The 25955-nt window shown below is 49.5% G+C and overlaps 1 protein-coding gene across 9 annotated transcripts in view; it reads left to right on the forward strand.

The window, feature by feature from the left end:
- PPP6R2 (protein phosphatase 6 regulatory subunit 2) overlaps window positions 1-25955 on the forward strand; it is a 61925-nt gene that overhangs the window by 5861 nt on the left and 30109 nt on the right. For 6 of the 9 annotated variants that reach the window (XM_061418962.1, XM_061418956.1, XM_061418960.1 and 3 more), the window contains 2 exons: window positions 10024-10150; window positions 23922-24164. In XM_061418962.1, the coding sequence (XP_061274946.1) occupies window positions 23938-24164 (227 nt within the window). In that variant the 5' untranslated portion in view covers window positions 10024-10150; window positions 23922-23937. Of the gene's footprint in view, window positions 1-10023; window positions 10151-11842; window positions 11992-23921; window positions 24165-25955 lie in introns of those variants that run through there. The other 3 variants (XM_061418963.1, XM_061418958.1, XM_061418964.1) reach the window with 3 other exon arrangements.

The raw sequence follows: 25955 nt of genomic DNA on the forward strand, positions 1-25955 counted from the left end.
TCCATGGAGTTCTCCAGGCAAGAATACTGGGGCGGGTCGCCATTCCCTTCTCCAGGGGATCTTTACAAGCAGGGATCAAACCTGGGTCTCCCACATTGCAGGCGGATTCTTTTACCATCTGAGCCGCCGGGGAAGCCCCATCAGTGTAATGTGTTGTATTAATTAATTTTCAGATGTTAAAGTAACCTGGCATTTTTGGATAAATGCCCTTAGTGTGGGGGTATGGGGGGAATTCCCTGGTTGAGGAACTAAGAATAAGAAACTAAGATCCTGCACGCCGCCAGGCATGGCCCCCCCCCCCCCGTCAAAAGAAAGGTGGCTGGATTTTTGTTCACTAGTGTTTTGTTAAGGATTTTTTTGCATATATCATATATATATTCTTAAGAGATATTTGTGTATGACTTTTTTCCCCATATAATATTCTTTGTTTTGATATCTGTGTAATACTGGTCCCAAAGAATGAGTTGGGAAGTTTTTCATTCCGTTTTGTGGATTGGATTTCTATAAGGGATCATTTTCCTTTGGCTTAAAGCACTTTCTTTAGTATTTCTTATGTTGTGGGTATGCTGGGGACAGAATCACTCCATTTTTGTTGGTGTGAAGAAGTCTTTACTTACCCTTCAGTTTTGAGAGGTATTTTTGCTGAATATAGAATTCCAGGTTGACAGCTTTTTTCCTTACGTGCTTTGAAAAAATTATTCCATTGTGGGTTTTTTCTAAGATTTTTTTTTTTTTAATGTGGACCATTTTTAAAGTCTTTATTGAATTTGTTACAATATTGTTTCTGTTTTATGGGTTTTTGTTTTGTGGTTTGTCCACAAAGCATGTGGATCTTAGCGCCCCTGACCAGGGATCAAACCTGACGCTCGCACTGGACTGCGGAGTCCTAACCCCTGGGCCGCCAGGGAAGCCCTTTTTCGTTGTCTTCTGGCCTCTGTTGTTTCTGATGAGGAGTCAGCTGTCAGTCTTACTTCTGTTTACCTGATATCCTTTTTCCTTCTGTGTTTAAGATATGTATTTATTTTTATTAAATTCTTAAAACTTTTTTTTCCATTTGGGGATAGTTTTCTAGGTGTGGTGTTTCTGTATTTATCCTTCTTGGATCTGTGGGTTGATGTATTTAATCACCTTTGGAAACTTTTTGGCCATTGCCTCTTAAATATTTCTTTTACCTCCTAATCTTTCTTCTCTTGGAATCTGGTGGTATCTATTTTAGACTGTTTGATATTGCCCCACAGGTTTTGAATGTGTTGGTATTTTCAAACTCATTTTTCCCTTTGTTTACATTTGTATATTTTCTTTTCATCTGTCATCAAGCTCCCTGCTTTTCCTCTTTGTGCCCATTCTGTTATTAATTCTGTCCAGTGACATTTTCATTTCAGATGCTGTGGTTTTCAGCTTCCTTAGTGGCTCAGACAGTAAAGATCTGCCTGCAGTGTGGGAGACCTGGGTTTGATCCCTGGGTTGGGAAGATCCTGTGGAGAAGGGAACGGCTGCCCACTCTGGCATTCTGATCTGGCGAATCCCACGGACAGAGGAGCCTGGGAAGCTACCGTCTGGGGTCGCAAAGAATCGGACACAGCTGAGCGACTTTCACTGTCACTGAGTTTTTCAGTTCCAGAATGTCCTTTTGGTTCTTCTTTCAAGTTTGCATTTCCGGGCTAATATTCTCCACCTGTCATTCCTTCTGTTCTCGTTTCCTAAAATCCTTTAACATATTTATAATTATTCTTTTGAAGTTTTCATCTTCCAGTTGCAACATATGGTCATTTCTGCTTCCTGTCGATTGTTTTCCTCTTGATCATGGGCAACGTTTTTCTTCTCTGCATGTGTAACAAATTTTTTTTTAATTGCAAAATGGGCATTGTGGGTAGTGTCTGCTAGAAACTTTGCTTTAGGTTGTCTCTCCTTAAAGAGTGTTAAGGTTTGTTAGGGCAGGCTGTTAAAATGACTAGAAGATGATCTTAATCCTGTCGAAGCTTTTCTAGAGTAGATATGTTTTGGTTTTGTTCTAAGTTTTAGGGCATAACTTTTAGCTCTGGAACATGGGTTTTACTCCTAAGGCATGGCCCTTCTGAGATTTTAATAGAAAACCCATCTAGTTTAGCAAAATTTAACCTCTGAATTCTGTCTGCACAGTGCTGGACAGCTGCCAAATCTTGGCTTAGCTCTTTCATCTCACAACAGCTGTTTTCTGCTCAGTTCCACCCCGCCCCCCCAGCTTCATCAAGGTGTAATTGACAAATAAAAATGTAATATATTAAAAGGACGTTGTGATGGTTTGATAAATGTAAACACTGTGAAGGAATTCTTCTCATCTAGTTAATTGTCACAGTTATCACTGTCTTAACATATATACACACGTACACATATGTGGTAAGAACATTTAGGTTTTGTCTTAGCAGATTTCAGTGCCTCGTTATTAACTGTAGTCACCATGTTTTACATCCAGTCCTCAGACCTTATTCATCTTGGGCTTCCCTGGTGGCTCAGTGGTAAAGAATTGGCCTGCAAATGCAGGACATGCGGGTTCGATCCCTGGGTTGGGAAGATCCCCTGGGGAAGAGAATGGCAACCCACACTAGTATTCTTGCCTGGGAAATCCCACAGACAGAGAAGCCTAATGGGCTGAGGTCTGTGGGGTTGCATAGAGTTGGACTTAGCTGGTAAAAAATCCGCCTGTAATGCGGGAGACCTGGGTTTGATCCCTGGGTTGGGAAGATCCCCTGGAGAAGGGATAGGCTACCCACTCGAGTATTCTTGGGCTTTCCTGGTGGCTCAACCGGTAAAGAATCTGCCTGCAAGTGTGGAAGACCTGGGTTTGATCCCTGGGTTGGGAAGGTCCCCTGGAGAAGGGAACCCACTCCAGTATTCTGGCCTGGAGAATTCCATGGATTCAATAGTCCATGGGGTCACACACAGTCGGACACGACCGACTGACTTTCACTTTGACTCTCATAGACTTGGACATGCCTGAGCACACGCGTGCACTTCTCTTTTTGATTTTCCCATTCTGTTTCAGCCGTCCTGGTAGCCCTGAAATCGGACCTCTCTCCTCCTGTGGTCGACTCTGCGTCAGGAGCTCTTCAGTGTAGAGCTCGTGGGGTTCGCTCTTCTTAGAGTGACTGTGTTCCCCCCACTTACTGCATGTTTTTGAGTGGTCTCTGGTATCTTCAAATAGCTGTTTTTATGTTTTGTTTAGAGTTTATACTTATTATCAGCAGGGAGATTAGTGTGATATAGCTGCTCCAGTTTTTCTAGAACCAGAACTCAGGGAGCTGCACTTTTAAACCTGTGCAGCAGAGGGCAGGGAGGGAGACAGAACTGAACGCTGGGAGGTGCCCACTGGTGGACTGAGCAGAGGAAGTGGGAGCTGACAGAGAGTGGCTCTGGGGGCCGCAGGACCCTGCAGGGTATGGTGTCAGGGAAGCTACGACATGGTGTTACTTCCACCGTGTCAGGCTGGGAGATGCTGAGGGGGCGGTCCTGGATGGGCACTGACTTCCTTAATGGAAACAGTCTGATGGAGTGGTGGGCTCAGGAGCTGGATGGGAGGGGACGGCGAAAGCCAGCGTCCCTCGGGGAAGCATTGCTGTGAGCAGGATCGGAGAAGCGTCTGTGGGGCAGGGTGTGCACGCCTGTGCGCGTGCACAGTGAGCGAGGGGAGACAGGCAGACCGGAGGTGTGAAGGGCAGGGTTGAGCGTGCGGGTGCAGTGGTTGTCTTGGCGGGAGCAAGGCCCTTTTTGTGCTGTAATGACGGGGGCAGGGACTGTGATGCCAAATTTGGTGAGCCAAATCTGCACGAAGACTGGAGGGTTCCCACTTGAGACTGTGTGCTTTTTCTGTGAATTAGGGGGTAAGGATGTTGAAGGGTTGCAAGGGAACAGAAGGAATCAAAGGACTGTTTTTCCTGAGTTGGTGGGTTGAACCCAGTTTGGGTGGCGCTGGCTCCTGTCTGCTGTGTGTGGAGCCGGGCCTCCTCGCGAGCCGGGGCTCTCCAGGGTTCAGTCATCCTTAGGGAGGCTGGAAGGGCTTCTTTGCACCGGCCACAGGGCTCCTCGGGGGCGAGAGCAGAGGCTGTGAGGCCTCTCGGAGCTCAGACTTGGACCCGCCCCATCGCTCCCCACCTGTGGTGACTGGGGGTCCTGGGCAGGGAGCCTTGCTTTTTGATGCGAGGGGTTGTGCAGAGTTCGTGTCTGTCCAGCATCTGTCCCAGTCGTCTCAGGAGAGGCAAGCTTGCTCCAAGAGGAAGTAGGCTCGCAGGGCTGTGTTCTCTGTGCACATGAGGTTTGTGGTCAGTAACTTAAAAGGAGTAGATAGAGCTCCAGCAGGTTTCTTCATGGGAGCCGTCGCCGCCCTGCCTCCTGAGTTCAGTCCTGCGGGCTCTCTCCCAGCCCCCCAGCCTCTCCTCGGGGGCCACCGCAGAGCTGCCTTCTCGCTGGGGGGCGAGCTGTGGCTCCTGGGGCCTTGGCGCCTCTGGTCTGCTCTCCTCTGGGAACTTGACTCCTGCCTGTCAGCCCACTGAGTGTGCGTGTTTTTCATGAAGATGTAATTCCTGTCCTGTGAGATCCAGTCTTGTAAAGGGTGCAGTTCGTTGGTGTTGAGCACACTCAGAAAGTCGTGCGCCGTGGCCACTGCCTGACCCCAGCTCGTCACGGTGAAGGCCCTGGGCGCTCTACTCCGGGGGCTCGCTGGGTGACGCCCTGGGTCACGCCTTTGCTTCCGTTCCATCTGCCTCAGCCTACTGCCCCTTCTGTGACGCCTCTTTCCTCCTGTATCAACTAGAATCTGGGCCAGAGTCTGGTATTGTGTAGAGACTGAGAACATGGACTTTGCTCTCAGACAGCTTGGGCTCCCGTTCAAGAGCTGACAGTAACCTCCTGGCCTTGGGCTGGTCCTGTCACGATTGCGGCCTCTGTAGTCTCACTTGTGACTTGGGCTTGGTGGCGGATTGCGCCCTGCACTGAGTCGTACTTGGCTCACGGCTGCCGGCCCTTAGTAGTAAGGCCCCCATGACAGTGGCTCCCGTTGCTTCTTAGGGTAGCGTCACCCTGCATCAGTGCTCCTTCAGTTAGTCCTTTTGTGCTCTTGTTTGGACTCAGCTCTGTTCATTGCCCCGGTTTCTACCCTCGTGCTGTTGCGGAGTTTTTCTGCCTATTTGGCACTGCTTTTTAGCTGCCTGTTTAACATTACTTTTCCTTCCAGAGTCTCAGCCTAGAGACTCCAGGTAGTCCAGTGGTTAAGAATCCACCTGCCTATGCAGAGGACACGGGTTTGATTCCTGGTCTGGGAACTAAGATCCCACATGCCTTGGGGCAACTAAGCCCGTGTGCCACAACTCCTGAAGCTCTGCACCCTGGAGCCCGTGCTCCTGGGCGAGAGAGCCTGCCGCACCGAGAAGCCTGCACCGCACTTGGAGGGCAGCGCCCACTCACCGCTGCTTGACAGGGCCCGCGCGCAGCGACGAGGACCCGCGCGCAGCGACGAGGACCCGGTGTAGCCGGAGTGACAGGCGCAGCCTAGGCACGAGCGTGCCTGCCCGCCGCCTTGGTTTTGGTTCTCCCAGGAGCGCGGTGCTGAGAGCAGGTCCAGGCAGGCACTGCCTGCCGGTCTCATCTGTGTGCTGGGGCCGGTCTCTGTGGCGCAGATTCTTACCCTCCATGCCACCAGGGAACTCCTAGAAACATTTTTTTAAGTAGGTGGCATATGTCAGTGGTCTTCCATGGTGTCTCAGACAGTAAAGGATCTACCCACAATGCAGGAGACCCAGGTTTGATCCCTGGGTTGGTGCTATCCCCTGGAGAAGGGAATGGCATCCCGCTCCAGGATTGTTGCCTGGAGAATCCCATGGACAGGGGAGCCTGGTGGGCTACAGTCCATGGCGTCACCCAGGGTCAGACACGACTGAGCGACTAATATCGTCTCCATATATAAGCAAATAGTTAACATTTATTAGATCTCAATACGTGGATATTTTTATATTTTTCTCTGGACTTTTTAATATTTTAAATATTTTTTTCATGATTGAAGATAAAAAATACTTAAAACTAGATTACAGCGTGTTGATTCTCTTGCAATAGTTCTGAGGAAGGACTCAAGAAAGCCTGATAAAAGTGATTGTCTTTGAATTTTGAATTTGAGGGGCAGATAGGAATTTGCCAGGTAAGGAAGGTGGAGGGAGGGCGTTTCAGGCAGAGGCCCATGTGCCGAGGTGTCCGCTGCAGAGGCTGGCAGTGAGTCGGGAAATAGTGCAGGGTGGGCGAGGGAGCAGGGGTGCGCTGAGAGTGCGGCGGCGCCCGGCTTGGCCTGCGGTCAGGGCTCAGCGTGTGCTCTCCGGGCCTTGTCCTCTTTTCCTGCCTTTTGCTGGATTGAGAGTCTGTTTGTGATTCTCTTTGGGTCTTTGTATATCTTTCATGTCTCTCTTTAACATGTCTCATCTTCCCTCTAGGTTTTTGAACATATGGAATACAGTTAGAACAACTGCTTAATGTCCTTGTCTATTAATTTTACTGTCTGTGTTATTTCTGGGTGGATTATGGTTTGTATTTTCCCGCTTCCTTGCATATCTGGTCATTTTTGACTGGATGCCAAGATACTGTGACTTTTATCTTGTTGGATGCTGGGTATTTTTGTTTTCTATAAATATTCTTGACCTTTGTCTGGAATGTTGTTAAATCACTTGGAAAGAGTTTAATTCTGTGAAGTGAAGTGAAAGTCACTCAGTTGTGTCCGACTCTTTGCAACCCCATGGACGGTAACCTGCCAGGCTCCTCTGTCCATGGAATTCTCCAGGCCAGAATACTGGAGTGGGTAGCCGTTCCCTTCACCAGCGGATCTTCCCAACCCAGGAATCGAACCGGGGTCTCCTGCATTGCAGGCGGATTCTTTACCAACTAAGCTAGATTCTGGGGTCCGGCTTTTAGGCTTTGTCAGGTGGGACCACAGTCGTGTTGAGTCCAGGTCTCATGTTGCCCCACCAGTGAAGCAGAAGTCTTCTGAATTCTTTGTGCAGTGCCTTGAAGTTAGGGAAATAGCCACTGTGACTGGGAGGAGGAGTACCTCTCCTTGACCCATGTGAACTTGGAGGATCGTTCTTCTAATCCTTGGCTTGGCTGCTTGGGCTGAGCAGTACCTGGCCAGAGCAGGCACATCCTCCGCTCTCTGCTTGGCAACGCTCGCGCCTTGCCCCCTGGACTCCCAGCGCTCTTTCTTCCCCTCGGGGACTGCTGGACCCACCTGGTTCCTCTGCTATGACCCAGAACTCTTGTCAGGCAGGAAGCTGGGCAGTTAACGGGCTCCTCTTGTTCCCTCCTTGAGGATCACTGTTTTCCCCGCCAGATAGCCAGTGTCCTGAGAGCTGTTTCATTTGTGAATCTGGTCCTTGTTGTTTCGTCTCGGCTAGAAGCAAAAGTATCAAAAACAGATCCTTGAGTGAAGGCATCAGGAGGCACAGAAGGGAGTGCTGGGGCCTGTGAGAGTGCTGCCCCCTTCCAGTTTGGGGTGCCTGTGTGGACCTCAGGGAATACGTGTGTTTAAGGAAGGAGGTGGGGTAGGGCTTGGGAGAAAGGGGTCACAGGAAAATCAGGCTGCCAATGAGATCTGAGAGCCTGCTGTGGTCTGAGCAGGAGGACAGGGTGCCTGCCTTGGGAGGGAGGGCATGGGAGAGGGTGGCGCTGCCAGGCAGTGTGAGCATGGGGTGCGTGCTCAGGGTCCCTGCCTGCCGAGGAGCCTCGTCTCCCGTTCCTTGGCTGCACACCCTCTCCCCCACCCCATTCCCTGGCTGCACCCCGCCGTTCCCCAGCTGCATGGCCACCCCGTTCCCCGGCTGCACCCCCCTGCCCCAGCTGCATGGCCACCCCGTTCCCCGGCTGCACCCCCCTGTGCCCCAGCTGCACGGCCCCCTACCCGTTCCCCAGCTGCACCTCCCACCATGTCCTGGCTGCATCCCCCATTCCCCAGCTGCACCCTGTATGTCCCGGCTACACCCCTCATGCCCCGGCTGCACCCCCACCATGTCCCGGCGGCACCCCCATGTCCCGGCGGCACCCCCCGTTCCCTGGCTGTACCTCCCATGTCCCGGCTGCACCCCCTGTTCCCCGGCTGCACCCCCCACGTCCCGGCTGCACGCCCCATTCCCCGACTGTACCCCTGTTTCCCGGCTGCACCCCCCACGTCCCGGCTGCATGCCCCATTCCCCGACTGCACCCCTGTTTCCCGGCTGCACCCTCCTGTTCCCCGGCTGCACCCCTCATGTCCCGGTGGCACCCCCTACCATGTCCCGGCGGCACCCCCATGTCCCAGCTGCACCTATTCCCCGGCTGCACCCCCCGTTCCACGGCTGCACCCCCCGTTCCACGGCTGCACCCCCCATGTCCCGGCTGCAACCCTCATGTCATGGCTGCAACCCTCATGTCCTGGCTGCACCCCCCACCATGTCCCAGCTGCACCCCCCACGTCCCGGCCGCACCCCCATGTCCCAGTTGTTGGGCTTCCTCCAGCTCACACTGAGGAGAATGTGTCAAGAAGTTGCAGTGTTATAAAAGCACCCTGTTCAGAGGCAGAATAAACAGGTCTGAGGGCCTTTATAGAGATAGTTCTTTATTTTGAAACTGTGAAGTGCTGGAAAGCCAATTTTGAATTGGGTGGGAATTTGAGAATAGCAGTTCAGGACAACCAAGCAATAACAAAAGCCATAGGCAAGTCTCCCAAACAAAGAAGACGAAGGTTACTATGTAGAGAAAAAGGAGGAAGTTGGGAGGTACTCTTGAACAAAAGTCCCTTGGAGGAAATGAGAGTTCAGGGTGCTGAAGGTTTGTTACTGACTGAGTTGCTGGGCAAATGGGAAGCCTTCCTCCATGGGAGTCTGTGATCGAAACCCGGTAGTGCTGGGTGAGGGCTCCCCTTTGGACCTCCTGACTCAGTTTTAAAGGAAGGGTTCTTTGTTCTCTTTCACAGTTTTAAAAACTAGTTTCCTGTCTTAGGATATGACATTGACTTACTGCTGGTTTACTAGCACAACTCCAAGTACTTTTTTTTCTTTTTATGTGAAATTTAAAAATACACCAGAAAACACTGAATACCCTTGTGCTCATTTCCCAGCTTAATCGGTGATCAGCACTTTGCCAGTTTTTTTGTTGGTGGTGGTGTTCTTCTCTCTCACCCCTTTAAAATTTGTTTGGCTCTTGTGTTTTGGTAAAGTGTTTTAAAAGTAAATCCAAAAAATAATGTCATTTCACTCATGAATACTTCATTTTTTCTGCTAGATAAGGGAGGTTTTTATTTTTAAAAACAAGTGACCATATTATTTTTCCAACTAAGAGATGTGCATTAATTCCTTAGTGCTAATACCAGTCTGTATTTAGATTTTCCCAATAGCATCAAAAATACACTCTTCAAGTTGATTCATTTTAATTGGACCCAAACAAGATTTAAATATTGTATTTGATGAATCAGTCTCTTAAGGCTCTTATATTCTAGAATGGACATCCCTCCTTATTGCATAAGTATGATTTTCAAATGGTAAAATCATGACTTTCGTGCAGAGTGAACAGCCCAGGGCTCTCTTAGTCCGTTCTTGCTGCGCGCCTTGAAGTCAGGATTTCCTACGAGGATTGCGAGTCACATTGTTTGCAAACACTGTGTAGCAGTCCCACCTGGAACACTCTGGGACACGGTTTTCTGGAAGCCGTGAGGGACGTGGCTTGTCATCTGGTGATCCGGATGTGTGTGTGTTGGTGTTGGTAGTGTAGGCGTGGAAGTGGGCAGCTGCACAGACCCTGCTCGTGGCCCTGCACCCCGGCCATTGAGCTGGCTGACCAGCTGGAGGTGGGCGTGTGGCGCTGGCACCAGTCCCTGCAGAGCAAGCAAGGACAGGGGAGTTTTTAGATCCTTGGTCATGAATTGTTCTGATTATCTGAATTCTCAGTTAAGGTAATGACTTTTGTTTTCCTTTTCTGTATTATTTTGGTGAGTTGACTTTAAAGATGTAGAACTTAAGTTTTTTTTCCTCTCTTATTTTTCAGGTGAAGAGATTATACATCTACTGAATGAAAAATTTCTTCTTAAAGTTGCATATACTCCAAGAAAAAATCCCAAATATTTTTATATTTTGCCTAAATATAAAATTTAAAGAAGGAGTTTCCATAGAAGGTAAGAATTGTTTTTGACTCTCGTTAATTGTGTGGTGTATACAAATCCGAGGTGTGAGGAGACACTCGAGGATGGATGACAACAAAAGTTGTAGTTTTGAAGCTGTGTATATGGTCTCTTGACTTTTGGGGTTTCTTTGACCCTTGTGTGTCTGGTTTTGAGGTGCTGTGTTGTGGAAAAGTGACGTGGCCTCTCTAAGCCAAAGTGTAACCCAAATAAAACAGCCAAGTCGTGTGTGTGCTGCGTGGCGAGCGCTCTGTGTCACTCGTGCGGAGCAGGTGGCTCGGGCTCGGGTGTGAGCACGGTCAGCGTCAGAGCACAGTCCATACAGGCGCCGGAAAGGGAGGGAAGGACTCGTGCCTCCACAGGAGCAGAAGCTCCTGAAAGGCCCTCCCACTGCAATCCAGTCAGATCCTGGATGAATTACGGTAGTTACAACTTCTTGTGTGTGCTTCAGTGCTTTAAAAACTAAGCCAAGAGGACTTCCCTGCTTGTCCAGTGGGCAGGAATCCACTATGTGATACAGGGGACAGGTGTTTAATCCCTGGTCTGGGAACAAAGCTTCCACATGCTGTGGAGCCACTAAGCCCGTGCACTGCGTTGAGTCTGCTCATTGCACTGAGAATCCGCACGCTGTGATGCAAGATCCCTCACGATGCAGCGAAGATTCCGAATGCCACAACTAATAGCCATTGCAGCCAGCTAAGTAAATAAATAAAACTTAAAAATTAAGCCATCTCTTCGGAAGTCGAAAGAGACTTGTTCTTCAGTCTCTTAAGTCCTGCCTGACTCTTCGACACCATGGGCTGCGGCACACCGGGCTTCCCTGTCCTTCACTGTCTCCCGGAGTTTGCTCAGACTCATGTCCACCCTCTTCTGGAGGCAGCTTCTGGCCAGTTCTGCATCTGACAGGGCTTCGACGGTGGGTTTGCAGAGTCCAGATGGTTCAGCATGGTCTTAGGTAAACTATTCTCCGGTAATCATTTGAACTTGCCTTTGTGTTTGTGGTTATTTCTTCTTTTCACTTCTGATGTTAGATTTTTACTCATCTGTTCCTGCCAGCCACCCCCTTTCCCTGGGTCTCCCTCCTGCCGCCCCCGGTGGACTATGTCCAGTATAGACATGATCTTGTTTGTGGATTGATTGATTGTGCAGGTATCCACTGCTCTCCATGGACTTGCCTTGTCATTTTTTTCCAGACCAGTGCGGTTTCAGTGGTGTGTTAATAAATGTTTAACTACTGACTCTCTGGGAGACTCAGAACCCTCCTCGCTTACAGCATCTGTTAACTGCGCAGTGCAGAACTTCCCTCATGCCCACCTTCAGCTGCACGGTGATGCCACTGAAGCTGGCTCCGGGAGAGGCTCTGGTCCGCTCCCTTGAGCAAGCTGTGCCTCCCCTGGCCGCTGTTGAGCCCAGCCTTGGCAGCACGGTGGCCGTGTCTCTGTTTCCTCCTCTCTGCCATCAGTACCTCTGAGGAGAGGTTGTGCCAGTCCTGTTCCGGGCTCCTCACCCAGAGGGCAGCTCGAGTCACCCTCACAGCAGTCCTCGGCGGTGCTCCTTGTCCCAGTTTTCAGGTGAGGACACGACACACAGGAGGCCAGGTCCCCCAGCAGAGCCAGCGCTGGACTGACCTGTGGTCGGAGGCTCCTTTTCTCTTAGCAACAGTCTCTACCACAGAATGTCCATTTCTGAAGGGCTCTGTTCATGGAACTGCGTGGTTGTGTGGGCAGCGTTTCTCTTTGGAAGCTGCCTTCTGTCTGATGGTTGTACTAACCAGAAGTCAGGCAAGCAGCAGCACTTGAAGTTTCTTCATTGGCTGTTGGATAAGAGTCTGGAAGGTAATGGCAGTACTTTGCTTGGCATTCCAGAGAGACTGGAGGGCGTTGTCAGGGTATGACAGGGATGCTTGTAGTGTGCTGGAGCTCAGGTATAACCAGAGAATCTCAAGTCACCACGCCGTTCACGGGCCAGTTGCTCAGTCGCTCAGTCATGTCCGACTCCTTGCGACTCCATGAACGGCAACGCTCCAGGCTTTCTTGTCCTTCACTGTCTTCCAGTTTGCTCACCCTCGTGTCCATCGAGTCGGTGACGCCATCCAACCGTCCCGTCCTCGTGTCCATCGAGTCGGTGACGCCACCAACCGTCCCGTCCTCGTGTCCATCGAGTCGGTGACGCCACCAACCGTCCCGTCCTCCATCACCCTTTATCCCCTGTCCTCAGTCTGGCCCAGCGTCAGGGTTTTTTCCAGTGAGTCAGCTCTTACCATCAGGTGGCCAAAGGATTGGAGCTTCAGCATTACTCCTTCCAATTAATATTCAGGGTTGATTTCCTTTAGGATTGACTGGTTTGATCTTGCTGTCCAAGGGGACTCTCTGGAATCTTCTCCAGCACCAGTTCAAAAGCATCAATTCTTCGGTGCCCCACTTTCTTTATAGTCCAGCTCTCACATCCATACATGGCCACTTGAAAAACCATAGCTTTGACTATACATACCTTTGTTGGCAAAGTAATGTTTCTGCTTTTTAATATGCTGTCTAGGTTTGTCATAGCTTTTCTTCCAGGGTGCAAGAATAACTTTTAATTTCATGGCTGCAGTCACCATCTGCAGTGATTTTGGAGCTCAGGAAAATAAAGTCTGTCACTGTTTCCATTTTTTTCCCTATTTCCCATGAAGTGATGGGACTGGATGTCATGATGGTAGTTTTTTGAATGTTGAGTTTTAAGCCAGCTTTTTCACCCTCCTCTTTAATTTTCATCAAGAGGCTCTTCAGTTCCTCTTCACTTTCTGCCATAAGGGTGGTGTCATCTGCATACCTGAAGTTATTGATATTTCTCCCAGCAGTCTTGATTCCAGCTTATGCTTCATCCAACCCGGCATTTTGCATGATGTACTCTGCATATGAATTAAATAAGCAGGGTGACAGTATACAGCCTTGATGTACTCCTTTCAAATTTTGAACCAGTCCAGTGTTCCATGTCCGGTTTTTGCTTCTTGGTTTCTTTGCTTCTATGGGTTTCTCAGGAGGCAGGTAAGGTGCTCTGCTATTCCCGTGTTTTTAAGAATTTTCCATAGTTGGTGGTGATCAACAAAGTCAAAGGCTTTAGTATAGTCAGTGAAGCAGAAGTAGATGTTTTTCTGGAATTCTTTTGCTTTTTCTGTAATCCAGCAGATGTTGGAAATTTGATCTCTGGTTCCTCTGCCTTTTCTGAATTCAGCTTGTACTTCTGAAAGTACTCAGTTCGCTTGAAGGATATTGGGAATTACTTTGCTAGCATGTGAAATGAGTGCAGTTGTGTGGTAGTTTGAGCATTCTTTGGCGTTGCCCTTCTTTGGGATTGGAATGAAAGCTGACCTTTTCCAGTCCTGTGGCCACTACTGACTTTTACAAATTTGCTGGCGTATTGAGTGCAGCACTTTAATAGCATCATCTTTTAGGATTTGAAATAGCTCAGCTGGAATTTTGTCACCTCCAGTAGTTTGGTTGGTAGTAATGCTTCCGAAGGCCCACTTGACTTCACACTCCAGAATGTCTGGCTCTAGGTGGGTGATCACACCATCCTGGTTGTCCAGGTCACCAAGATCTTTTTGGTAGAGTTCTTTTGTGTGTTTTTTCCACCTCTGCTTACTATCTTCTGCTTCTGTTAGGTCCATATCGTTTCTGTCCTTTATTGTGCCCATTTTGCATGAAGTTTTCCCTTGGTAGCTCTAATTCCCTTGAAAAGCGCTCTAGTCTTTCGCATTCTGTTGTTTTTCTCTGTTTCTTTGCATTGTTCGCTGAAAGTCAAAGTCAAAGGGTTAGTCTCTCAGTCGTGTCCGACTCTTTGCGCCCCCATGAACTGTAGCCCACTAGGTTCCTCTGTCCATGGGGTTCTCCCCTGGAGTGGGTAGCCACCTTCTCCAGGGGATCTTCCTGACCCAGGCATCAAGCCCAGGCCCCCTGCATTTCAGGCAGATGTTTTGCCGAGTGAGCCGTCAGGGGAGAGGAGGCTTTCTTCTTTCTCTTTGCTGTTGGGATTCTGCGTTCAGGTGGCATATCTTTCTTCTCCTCCCTTGCCTTTCGCTTCTCTTCTTTCCTCAGCTGTTGGTAAGGCCTCCTCAGACAGCCACGTTGCCTTGTTGCGTTTCTTTTTCTTGGGGATGGTTTTGTTCACTGCCTCCTGTACCGTGTTACAAACCTCTGTACGTGGTTCTTCAGGCACTCCGTTGATCAGATCTCATCCCTTGAATCCATTTGTTACTTCCACTGTATAATCCTAAGGAATTTGACTTAGTTCATACCTGAATGGCCTAGTGGTTTTCCCTACTTTCTTCAGTTTTAAGTCTGAATTTTACTATAAGGAGCTCATGATCTGAGCCGCAGTCGTGAGCCAGTGCCTTGTTCTAAAGACGAGCTGTCAGTGGCGGGCCTCTGGGTCATCTTGGGAAGGAAAGTTAGCCTTCTGGTAGGCAAGGGTGCAGTGAGAGGATGCTAGCATCTCTTTGGAGGGTAGCACAGAGTTGTTGGGATACAAGAAGTGTTTGGAAAAGACGTGTGCAGCCGCTACCCGAGTGACAGTTCTAAAGCTACTTTATACCAGTTCCTTGGCCATGAGATGCGCTTGCCTAAACTGGGGCTGTCGCTGTGAACTCTCCAGGGATGCCGCTGCTGAGATCACCCGTTTCTTACAGAGCGTGGCTAGTCACTGAAGCTCAGGAACGTTAGTACATAGAGATTTTTGGTTGAATGATCTAGAATTGTAGCAATGTGGGCCAGTGAGCTAATGGTCAGTTTAAGTGAATGACTTTGAGAGTAATTTAGTTTTATTTCTAGTCACAGTGCTGGTTTATATGTAATAGGTGAGATGAGCAAAGGTGAGCTTTTCTTTAAAAAATTGTTTTTTAAATTTATTTATTTTTGGCTGCATTGGGTCTTCGTTGCTGCTCACGGGCTTTCTCTGTCTGTGACGAGGAGGGACTCCTCTCTAGTTGGGGTGGCAGTCTCCTCATTGCAGGGCTCTCCTCGTTGTGGAGCACAGGCTCAGGAGTTGTGGTGCGCAGGCTTAGTTGCCTTGTGGCATGTGGGATCTTGGACCAGGGATTGAACCTGTGTCGCCTGAATTTGCAGGCAGATCTCTTAACCACTGGGCCACCAGGGAAGTCCCCTAAAGTGTGTGTCTTTTGTTGGAGATTGTTTTTTAGAAAGTAAATCTGAGAAAATTCTTTTGCATTGATTAGTTTATTCCATATATTATAGAACTATTAAAATTATCATTAGGACTAATTTCTTTTTTAAAATTCATTTTTATTGAAGTATAGTTGATTTACAGTGCTGTATGTTAGTATTAATTTCTACCATTTTGTTTCACATTTTCCTTTACTAGTACTTCCCTGTTTTTATATCTCCTTTTCTATTTTCCGTCGGATAGATTATTTTTGTTTTACTCCTGATTAAAAGTTACACATTCTATTTTGTGTGTGTGTGTGTATGACCTTGAACTTAAGACCCTTTGTTATGGGTGTTTGACTTTTCAAGCTTTATAGGATCTTTGCTTTCCTTCAGTAGGACAACTGTCCTAATCAGGAGAGGCATGTCCTCTCCTGATTGACGTGCCCCAAAATTCTGACCTCTGCTCTATTTTACTTAAAAATGTGAGTAGTGATTGAAGGATATATTAGGATTCGTGGGCTTCCCTGGTGGCTCAGTGGTAAAGAATCTGCCTGCCAATGCAGGAGACACAGCTTTGATCCCTGCTCTGGGAAGATCCCATGTGCCTTGGAACAGCTAAGATTGTGTGCCGCCCTCCTGGGCTTCTGCTCTAGAGCCCGAGAGCTGCACCTGTGAAGCCCTCATTGCCCGGGAGCCTGTGCACCACAGCGAGAGAAGCCACCACAGTGAGGAGCCCACACGCCGCGCTGAGGAGCAGCCCCTGCTCACTGCAGGTGGAGAAGAGCCTGTGCAGCAGGCAAGACCCGGCACAGCCCAGAGTGCATAAACAAGTTTTTGGAAAAAGGATATGTTAGGATTCCTTATCTTGTTACTGGATAATGCAAAGCTTGTTTTAGAAGCAGTTTTGTGGCGATTCTGGGTGGGAGTGGTGGGTGGTGGTTTGCCGTCTCCATGAAGAAGACCATTGAATACGGGTGAGGCTGAGGTCAGGCTGCAGACGGAGAGGCGGAAGGGGCCCTGAGGGAGTCTGTTTTCTGTTGTTGTTACTGAAACCCTATAGATGTTTTTGTAAATTGCAGGTTATTTTATAGTAAGCCTCTCCAATTTATGAATCTTTTCTAAATCTTGCACTTAGCTTTATAGCTCTTTTGTCACTATTTAGCCTTACCGGAGAAGGCAGTGGCGCCCCACTCCAGTACTCTTGCCTGGAAAATCCCATGGATGGAGGGGCCCGGTAGGCTGCAGTCCATGGGGTCGCTAAGAGTCGGACATGACTGAGCGACTTCACTTTCACTTTTCACTTTCATGCATTGGAGAAGGAAATGGCAACCCACTCCAGTGTTCTTGCCTGGAGAATCCCAGGGATGGGGAAGCCTGGTGGGCTGCCGTCTATGGGGTCGCACAGAGTCGGACACGACTGAAGTGACTTAGCGGCAGCAGCATTTAGCCTTACGGAGAAGGCAATGGCACCCCACTCCAGTACTCTTGCCTGGAAAATCCCATGGACGGAGGAGCCTGGTAGGCTGCAGTCCATGGGGTCGTTAAGAGTCGGACAGAACTGAGCAAATTCACTTTCACTTTTCACATTCATGCATTGGAGAAGGAAATGGCAACCCACTCCAGTGTTCTTGCCTGGAGAATCCCAGGGACGGGGGAGCCTGGTGGGCTGCCGTCTCTGGGGTCGAACAGAGTCAGACACGACTGAAGCGCCTTAGCAGCAGCATTTAGCCTTAAGTCTTTTTTCTAACGGTTTCTTGACCTCTGTGACTGTTGCGTGCAGCGCTGTGTCTGCTCGTGGCTGCGCCCGGCCTTTCTCTGGGCGGTGTGAGCGGGGGCGGCTCTCTGCTTGCAGTGCTCCGTGCTCACGGCGGCTTCTCATGCCGTGACTGGGCTCCGGGTGCGAGTCTTCCTTCACGGCGGCACGTGGGCTCAGTAGTTGTGCACTGGCTTAGTTGCCCCGCAACATGTGGGATCTTCCCGGATCAGGGATTGAACCTGTATCTTCTATATTGTCAGGCAGGTTCTGTTTTTTTTTTCTTTCTACCCCCCCTTTTTTTAATATAAATGTATTTATTTTAATTGGAGGCTAATTACTTTACAATATTGTATTGGTTTTGCCATACATTGATATGAATCTGCCACGGGTGTACACGTGTTCCCCATCCTGAACCCCCTCCCACCTCCCTCCCCATCCCATCCCTCTGGGTCATCCCAGTGCACCAGCCCTAAGCTTCCTATATCATGCATGGAACCTGGACTGGCGATTCGTTTCACATATGGTATTATACATGTTTCAATGCCATTCTCCCAAATCGTCCCACCCTCACCCTCTCCCACAGAGTCCAAAAGACTGTTCTATACATCTGTGTCTGTTTTGCTGTCTCGCATCCAGGGTTGTCATTACCATCTTTCTAAATTCCATATATATGCGTTAGTATACTGTATTGGTGTTTTTCTTTCTGGCTTACTTCACTCTGTATAATAGGCTCCAGTTTCATCCACCTCATTAGAACTGATTCAAATGTATTCTTTTTAATGGCTGAGTAATACTCCGTTGTGTATATGTACCACAGCTTTCTTTATCCATTCATCTGCTGATGGACATCTAGGTTGCTTCCATGTCTTGGCTATTATAAACAGTGCTGGGATGAACATTGGGGTACACGTGTCTCTTTCAATTCTGGTTTCCTCCGTGTGTATGCCCAGCAGTGGGATTGCTGGGTCATATGGCAGTTCTGTTTCCAGATTTTTAAGGAATCTCCACACTGTTCTCCATAGTGGCTGTACTAGTTTGCATTCCCACCAATAGTGTAAGAGGTTCTTAACCACTGTTAAGAATACTACCAAAAAAAAAGAATATTACAAAAACATAATATTGAGGGATTTCCTTGGTGCTCCATTGGTTAGGACTCCATATTTCTACTGTAGGGGACGCTGGTTCGATCCTTGATCAGGAAACTAAGATTCTGCGTGCCGTGCTGTGCAGCCAAAAAAAAGTGATAAAAATATTATATGAGGTATAATTTACATACAGTAAGTGGACCCATTTTATGTTTGTAGTTCTGTGAGTTTTAATAAACACACCGCCATGGTCAAGATGCAGGGTGTTTTGACATCGCCCCACAACTCTGTCTTGTTGCTCTTGTCTGTAGCCTGTGTCCCTGAGCAGCCTCTCGTCTCCTTGGCACCATGGGTTCAGTTCGCTGTGCTTAAAGTTGCATATAAATGGAATGATTTAGCTTTGCTTTTTCGTGTCCGGCTTCTTTACTCACCAGGGTTTTTAGCTTCATCTGTCCTCACAGAGGTGCTTGCTCCTCTCTGCTGAGTAGTCTTCCGTTGTAGGAGTGGCATCACTTATCTCTCATCTGTCGGTGGGTATTTGGGCTGCTTCCAGTGTTTGGCTATTATGAATAAGGCATTTGTGAACCTTCGTTTACAAGGCGTCTTTGTTTGGATTTATGATTGCATTTCTCTAAAGTTAATACCTGGGATTGGAATTGCTGGGTCACATGGTAAGTGTATGCTTAACTTTATAAGAAACTGGCAAAGAGTTCTGCAGGGTGGTCATGCCATTTTACAGTCCTGCTCACAGTGCGGGAGTTTCTGCCCTGCGTCCGCGTGGACCGTGCTGTTGACAGCATTTTAATCTCAGCTGTTGGAGTGGCGCCCCTTGGCGTACTTTCCCGATAACAACGGTGATAGTTTTCCATGTGCTTATTGGCTATTTTTATATCTTTTTGCAAAGTGTTCAGATCTTCTGTCCATTTGTTAAAAAAATATTAGTCTTAGTTGCAGCGTGTGAACCCTCAGTTGCAGTATGTGGGATCTAGCTCCCTGTTCAGGGATCAAACCCAGGCCCCCTGCGTTGTGAGCACAGAGTCCTAACCGCTGGACCACCAGGGAAGTCCCTGTCCATGTTTTCAGTTGAGTATTTTTTATGTTATCGCTGTATAAAAGTTCTTCATGTTAACTCATTAAGAATGCTTTGTTAGAGACTTGTGGCTTGGTGATATAGAATTTGCTTGCTACTCCAGGAGACATGGGTTCTATCCCTGGTCTGGGAAGAGCCCACTGCTGCGGAGTAACTCAGCCAGTGCACCACAGCTGATGCGCCAGACTGCAGAGCCCTGGAGCCGCAGCGCTGAGCCCAGAGCCCTAGAGCCCCTGCTCCGCAACGAGCGGGGCCCCCGCGGTGGGAAGCCCACACACCCCTGCTCTCCACAAGTAGAGAAAAGCCACGTAGCAGTGAAGACCCAGCACAGCCAAAAATGAAAACAAATAAAATTATTTTTTTTAAAAAGAATGCTTTATCAGATATAGAGAGCAAATACTTTCTCCCTTTCTGTGATTTATCTGTATTTTCTTAATGGTATCATTTAAAGAGCAGGAAGTTTTCAATTTTGATATAGTCCTGTTTATCAGATGTTTTTATTTTTATTGGGCTGTCGGGGTGGGTTGGAAACTCTCTCTGCAAGTTATGGCCCATTAGGGAGACGTCTGCTCTGATTTTCCTGGGATGGCTCTCAGAGCTTTTTCTTCTTCTTGCAGCCACAGCTCTTGCTGTAGCAGCCTCTTCAGGCCCACTGCTGAGTGGCTTCTCTTTGGGAGAGAATTTCCTCTTTTTCTTGGGATCACTCTTGTTTCCTGACTCTTCAGGGTCATTGTCTGGTTCCCCTTTGGGGAAAGAGTTCTTCCTTTTGGGAAGACTTACAGTGCTAGCTGTCTCTTCAAGATCACTACCAACCAGCTCCTTCTTGGAAGAAGATTTCTCTTTCTTGGGTTTGGAGAGGAGGCTTACAGGTCTTCCGTTCTGTTCTCCTGAGGCCCTCCTGGGCCTCCGCTTCTTTCCCGTCTTTCGCGTCTGCTTGCGCTGCCCTGGAGCACTGCTGCTGTTTCCTGAAGATGCCAGCACAGCTGCAGCCCACCATTTCGTTTCCTTCTGTAAGCGTGTCTTCTGTTTTTTGAGCAAAAATAAATAAATAATAATAATAGTTTGTTTTTCCTTGTGTCTTATCTATCACAAGTTTATAAATATTTTATTCTTAAGTTTTCTTCTAAAGATTTTAGTGTTAGTGTTTATGGTTAAGTCTGTGATCCATGTATGATGTGAGGTAAGGGTTGAGGTCTGATTTATATATAGATACTCAACTTTCCAGAGCTATTTGTTAAAAAGGATTATCCTTTCCCCGTTAAATTGCTGTGGTACACTTAGTGAAAGTCAGTTGGCCGTGTGTGTGTGTTGGTCTTCATCTAGTCTCTCTGTTTTGTTCTGCTGAACCACTAGAACCACACTCTCCTGAGTAATCTCACTTTATAGGAAGCCTTAAAATCAGGCGGTGTTAGCACTCCAATTTTGTTCTTTCTTTTCAAAATTGCTTTGGTTCTCCTGGGTTTTTTCCCACATACATTTTAGTAGCAACTTGTCCATTTCTATTTTTAAAAATCTGCTAGAATTTATTTGGGATTGCATTGAATCAGTAAACCAGTTTAAGAAAAACCCATGTCTTAACATGGTCTTCCCTAGTGGCCCAGCTGGTGAAGAATCTGTCTGCAGTGCAGGAGACATGGGTTCCATCCCTGGGTTGGGGAGATCCCCTGGAGGAGGGTGTGGCAACCCACTCCAGTATTCTTGCCTGGAGAACCCCATGGACAGAGGAGCCTGGCGGGCTACAGTCCACAGGGTTGCAAAGAGTCGGACACGACTGAGCGACTAAGCACAGCACAGCAGAAGTTAAAAATTTTTTATTGCTAGTATATTGAGATACAGTTCCTTTTTGGATATTGATCTTGTAACTGGTAAGCTAGCTAGGTTCACTCATTAATTCCAGTAGCTCTCTTCCGTGCAGATTTCTTAGGCATTTCTGCTTACACAGTCATGTCATCTGAGAGTAAGGACAATTTTACTTATTCTTTTTTAACCTGTATGTGTTTTTTTCCCTTGTCTTCTGGTACTACCTTGGATAGAAGTAGATCTTGAATAGGATCTAGAATAGACGTGCTCAGTTTCTTATTCCAATCTTAGAAGGAAAACATGCAGTCTTTTCAGCACATTAAGCGTGCTGATAGCTGTAGGTGTTCTGTAGATGCCCTTTATTAGGTGCAGGAAGTTCCCTTCTATTTCTAATTTATTAAGAGGCTTTATTTTTGTCATAAAAGTGTGTTGTATTTTTTTCAAATTACTTAAACCCAACCATGTTACATTAAATAATCTAAGTACTTTAATTAAAAGGCAAAGAATAACAGAATAACCAAGCAAGACCATATCAATTGTGTGCTGTTTAGAAAAGAAACACTTTAAGTGTGCAGATACAGATATGTGGACAGTACAAGGACGCTGCAGGATGTGGCCAGTGTGAACTAGGGGAACGGTGTGCTGTGTTAGTGTGGGACTCTCGGCCACTCTGGCTGAGAACAGGACGCAGAGACCACCTCTGGCTGCGCTGCTCGGCAAGTTCTTGTTTGGATAAAAAGCCCTGGTTAGGTGGGGGTCTGCCTCCCTGGATTGTGTGCTGTCCACGTGCACAGGCCATTCTGTAGGGCTTCAGGAGAGAGGGCGCCTGATGTGTGGGGGCAGCGGTCTTGTCCTGAAGGCCCATCTAGCAGTTGTTTTTTCTGGCCCCCTAGAGTCTGTCACTAACGCTGCAGATACTCATCTGCACTCCTCACAAGAGAAATAAGGAAGATGTTAGGACCTAGATGGAAATCGAGTGCGGGTTGACTTGTGGAGCCCCTGCCCTGAGTGTTCAAGTGCCCTGCGTCTGCGTCTGGCGGGCAGGGGGGATTTTCGCCAGTGAAGGGCCTGAGCACAGGAGCGTGTGCAGCGGGTAGGGGCAGAGCGCGGTCTGTGTCGGGAGACACGTGGCGTACTTGTGGCAAGGGTGGAGCTGGGGGGCAGCGGGGAGTCCCCAGAGGACCTGGAGGCACACTGGGGACAGCGCCCTGGCGAGCGGTGGGCCTTTGGGGCCAGACAGGCTTTAACGCCGCCGTGAGAGGAGCATGAAGATGTCTGTTTCGGGAAAGGGAGTTTAATGCAGCAAAGACAAGAGGCTGTGGAGGGCATGGCTGGACAGCTGAGGGGCTGGTGTCATGGGGTTCTGAGAGGTGGGCTTCACCCACACAAACTAGGGCTTCCTGTCGTGTGGGGAGTCCTTTACTCTTCCAAATAAAAATATTAGATCAGATAAATCCCCCATCTGTCATCATGATTTTGTAAATAGTGATTTAACACTGAAAAGATTCATAATCTCAAAATACAGGTTTAACTTGGTTAAAGATACAGACTTTGAGGCCTTCCCTAGTGGTACAGTGGCTAAGAATCCACCTGCCAGTGCAGGTCGACACAGCCTTGATCCCTGGTCCAGGAATATCCCACATGTGAAGAGCAGCTGAGCCTAACACAGTTGCTGAGCCCGCACTCTAGACTGCGCGGCGCCCCGTGCTCCGCAGCAAGGGAAGCCACCGCAGAGGGAAGAGGCTTGAGGCTGCAACTAGAGAAAGGCAACCGAGACCCAGTGCAGCAACGCAAAAATAAATAATTGATGAATTTTTAAAAAGTACAGGCTTAGGTTTTTCATTTTGTATCCGACATGGAAAACTTTGCTGCAAACCAGCCTAGGCTCACAGACTGCCACAGGGACTTGCTGAGTGGTCACACGTTGTATAGTCCAGGCACAAAGAGCCAGGCCTGGAGACGGGGTGGGGCTGTGGCCTGAGGGCTGCTGGGCGAGAAGCCCGAGGTGGGGAGTGTAGAGCCTTGGTGTGCAAGTGGAGGAGGGGCTTCAGGGGCAGCCCTTTCCACCCAGCAAGGGGACAGGACGGGGGCAGGGAGGTGGGGGCAGCGGCGGAGAGACAGGAGAGCAAAGCTTGTTGCCCTCCTGGGTCCTGGAGGCGGGCGGCCCGGACCTCAGCGGGGCAAGTAGGGAAGCCCGGGGGTCAGGAGGCAGAAGAGGCAGGAGAGAGGGGCTGAGGCTGTGGCCCCTGTGGGGTTTCCGTGTGAAAGGCGAGGCTGGGCAGGGGGAGCTGCTTAGGCCCAGCTTGCTTGGATAATTTTGGCAGGCTTTAAGCTGTGTGTGCGGCTTCTGCTTGCCTGGTCCCTGGTCCCTGGTGCTGGGATGATGAAAGCAGAGGAAGGGGTCTCCTGGCCTGTGGGCCTGCAGTGGGGCAGGGGGGTGGGGCCTGGGGGATCAGCCTTTAGGCTGGAGATGCGCTCCTGGAAATGCTTTGCTGCTCTGAGTTGGCTGCCCAGGAAGGGCTGTCTCTCCTCAACCAGAAAGTTTTTTCAAAGATAGTATACAGAAAATTTAAAAAGTACATGATTCGGAGACATCTGGGAACAGGTGGGCAGTGTTGATTGAGGAGGGAGGTGGACACTGGGAGGAGGTTTGTGAGTTGTGAACTCTCTGGGTGGAGGGGTATCTGCTGTCTGACACGGGGAAAGGTATATGCGGCCTCGGGCACGGGGCCGTGAGCAGGAGCTCCAGCGAGAGGGGGGGAGGCGGGGGCGGCCAGTGGGGGCACCCCCTGCAGCCCAGGCCAGCCAGCGTGGACTTGGGACTCGGCTGCAGGGTGGCTGAGGCCCACGTGCACAGGCTGGGGGAAGTGACCCTCTTGTCTGCTTGCAGCTCTGTGGCCAGCACCATGTTCTGGAAGTTTGACTTGAGCGCCATGTCGCACGTTGACAAGCTGCTGGATAAGGAGGGCGTGACGCTGCGGGAGCTGATGGACGGGGAGGACATCCTGCAGGAGTGCCGGGCCCAGAACCGCAGGCTGCTGGACTTCCTGTGCCGGCGGCAGAGCATGGAGGAGCTGCTGGGCCTCGTGACTCGGGACCCGGCCCTGGACCTGGAGGAGAGGGCCCGCTTCAAGTGGGTGCCGGGCCGGGCTGCGCTCGGGGGCAGCGGGCAGGGCTTGAGGACGGCCGGGCCGAGCTTTCGAAGGGAGCAGCTGACCCTGAGTGTTGACCCCACCCTACGTGTGAGGAGGGCCACTGGCGGGCTTTGTCTCTGTGATGTTGAAGGTCTGGGTCCCTGTGTGTGATTCCTCACCCTGGGTGGTAATGAGCAGCAGTGCAGCACGTTGAAGCGTTTTGGGGAAATGCTAGAAAAAGGCTGAGCCCTGACAGAGACGGGCGCGTATGCTCGGCCTGGTGAAGCGGCCAGTCCCCGGCGACGGGTGGCACGTGGCCACTTGACTTGGGGCCTTCTGCCAGGAGGAAGCATTCTGTGGCAGTTGTCCCGACGGGTGACGTTAAGACAGAGCTGTGACCTTAGGAGATGACAGAGGGGACCGAGTGAGGACTTGGGACCGGGGCTGGGTGCGGACACAGGAGTGTGAACGGCGGGGCCTCGGGGGGCAGGAAGGGCCCAGCACTGGCCTCTGACTCTGAGGGTGCCGCTCGGGTCCCACTCAGACTCTGGGACGTGCAGGAGCAGGGGTTGGTGGCACGGGGAGTCAGGGCAGACAGGGTGCCCTCAGCTGCTCACGTGGCCACTGGGGTCGGCGTGTGTTGTCACGTCTTAGAATGGGCTAGGGAGTTATGGCCTGAGGTCAGATCCTGTTTTTGTAGGACCTGCCAGCTGAGAATGGTTTTACATTTTTAAATGGTTGGGAAAAAAATGAAAAAATTCTAAACATTTACCTGAAAATGGCAAAACCCACATTTCAGTGTCCGTCAGTAAGTCTTCTTGGATACACCTATGACCTGTTGTCTGTGACAACACAAACCCTCTAAGACAGTTACTCTCTGACCATCTGTAGAATGTTTTTGCTGACTCAGGAGGCAAATAAAGCAGGATGAGCCAATGAGGGCGGGGGCGCGGTCAGGGCTGTGGTCTGCACACCCGTCTGACTGGAGTGCTCCAGAGAGAGGCAGGGGCTTGCTCGTGGAGGAGCCAGGGCGCGGTGTGGCGGGTCAGAGGCTGTCAGGCCGCCTCCTGAGATGTGCCTGGCCTTATGTCCGCGTCGCCACTAGTGACCCCATTCCTTTCACTCTTTTGCTCCCGAATGGGCCCTGTTGCTGCCCGAGCGGGGGTCTCCTGTCAGGCGCTGGCAGCAGTGGGATGGGGAGGAGGGCTGGCTGGCTGGTTGTGCTTCTGGGTAGAGGGTCCCAGCGCGGCAGTAGAGACCGGGGGAGCTTTACAGTCAGAGTTTGAGGAGATCGGCAGTTGGCGAGCACAGATAAGGCAACAAGGAGACCTGCCGCTCTGGGCAGGGACGCATACAAGTAAGCAGACGGGCTGGTGTTTGCATGCTTATACAGAAAGGGCAGCCCCAGATAGGGATTTAATTAACAATTGTGGTCTAATTTTATAGAGGCAGGGAGAGGGCGGTGGGCTGGACGGGCCGGCTGGTGTGAGAGCCCTAGCGTCACACAGGAGGTCAGTTCGTGATGTCTGCAGTTGCTGAAGATGTGTGTTTGTGTTTTATTGGGAAACATGGAGGTGAATAGTAGAGAAGGTGCCAAGAGGCTATGGTGACCGTCCCAGCAGTATGGCCTGCGAGTGGGGATGCAGGCTCTTCCTCAGGAGCCTGGTCATGCTGAGTCGTTAAAGCATGTGTGCATGTCGCCTGTTAAAAAAAGAACAACCTTTTTAATTTAAAAGTTAATTTTAAAATTAACTTGCTTATCAAAGATTAGTTTGCTTTTAGTTAAAATT

This window comes from Bos javanicus, chromosome 5, assembly GCF_032452875.1.
Source record: "Bos javanicus breed banteng chromosome 5, ARS-OSU_banteng_1.0, whole genome shotgun sequence".
Taxonomy (NCBI): Eukaryota; Metazoa; Chordata; class Mammalia; order Artiodactyla; family Bovidae; genus Bos; species Bos javanicus.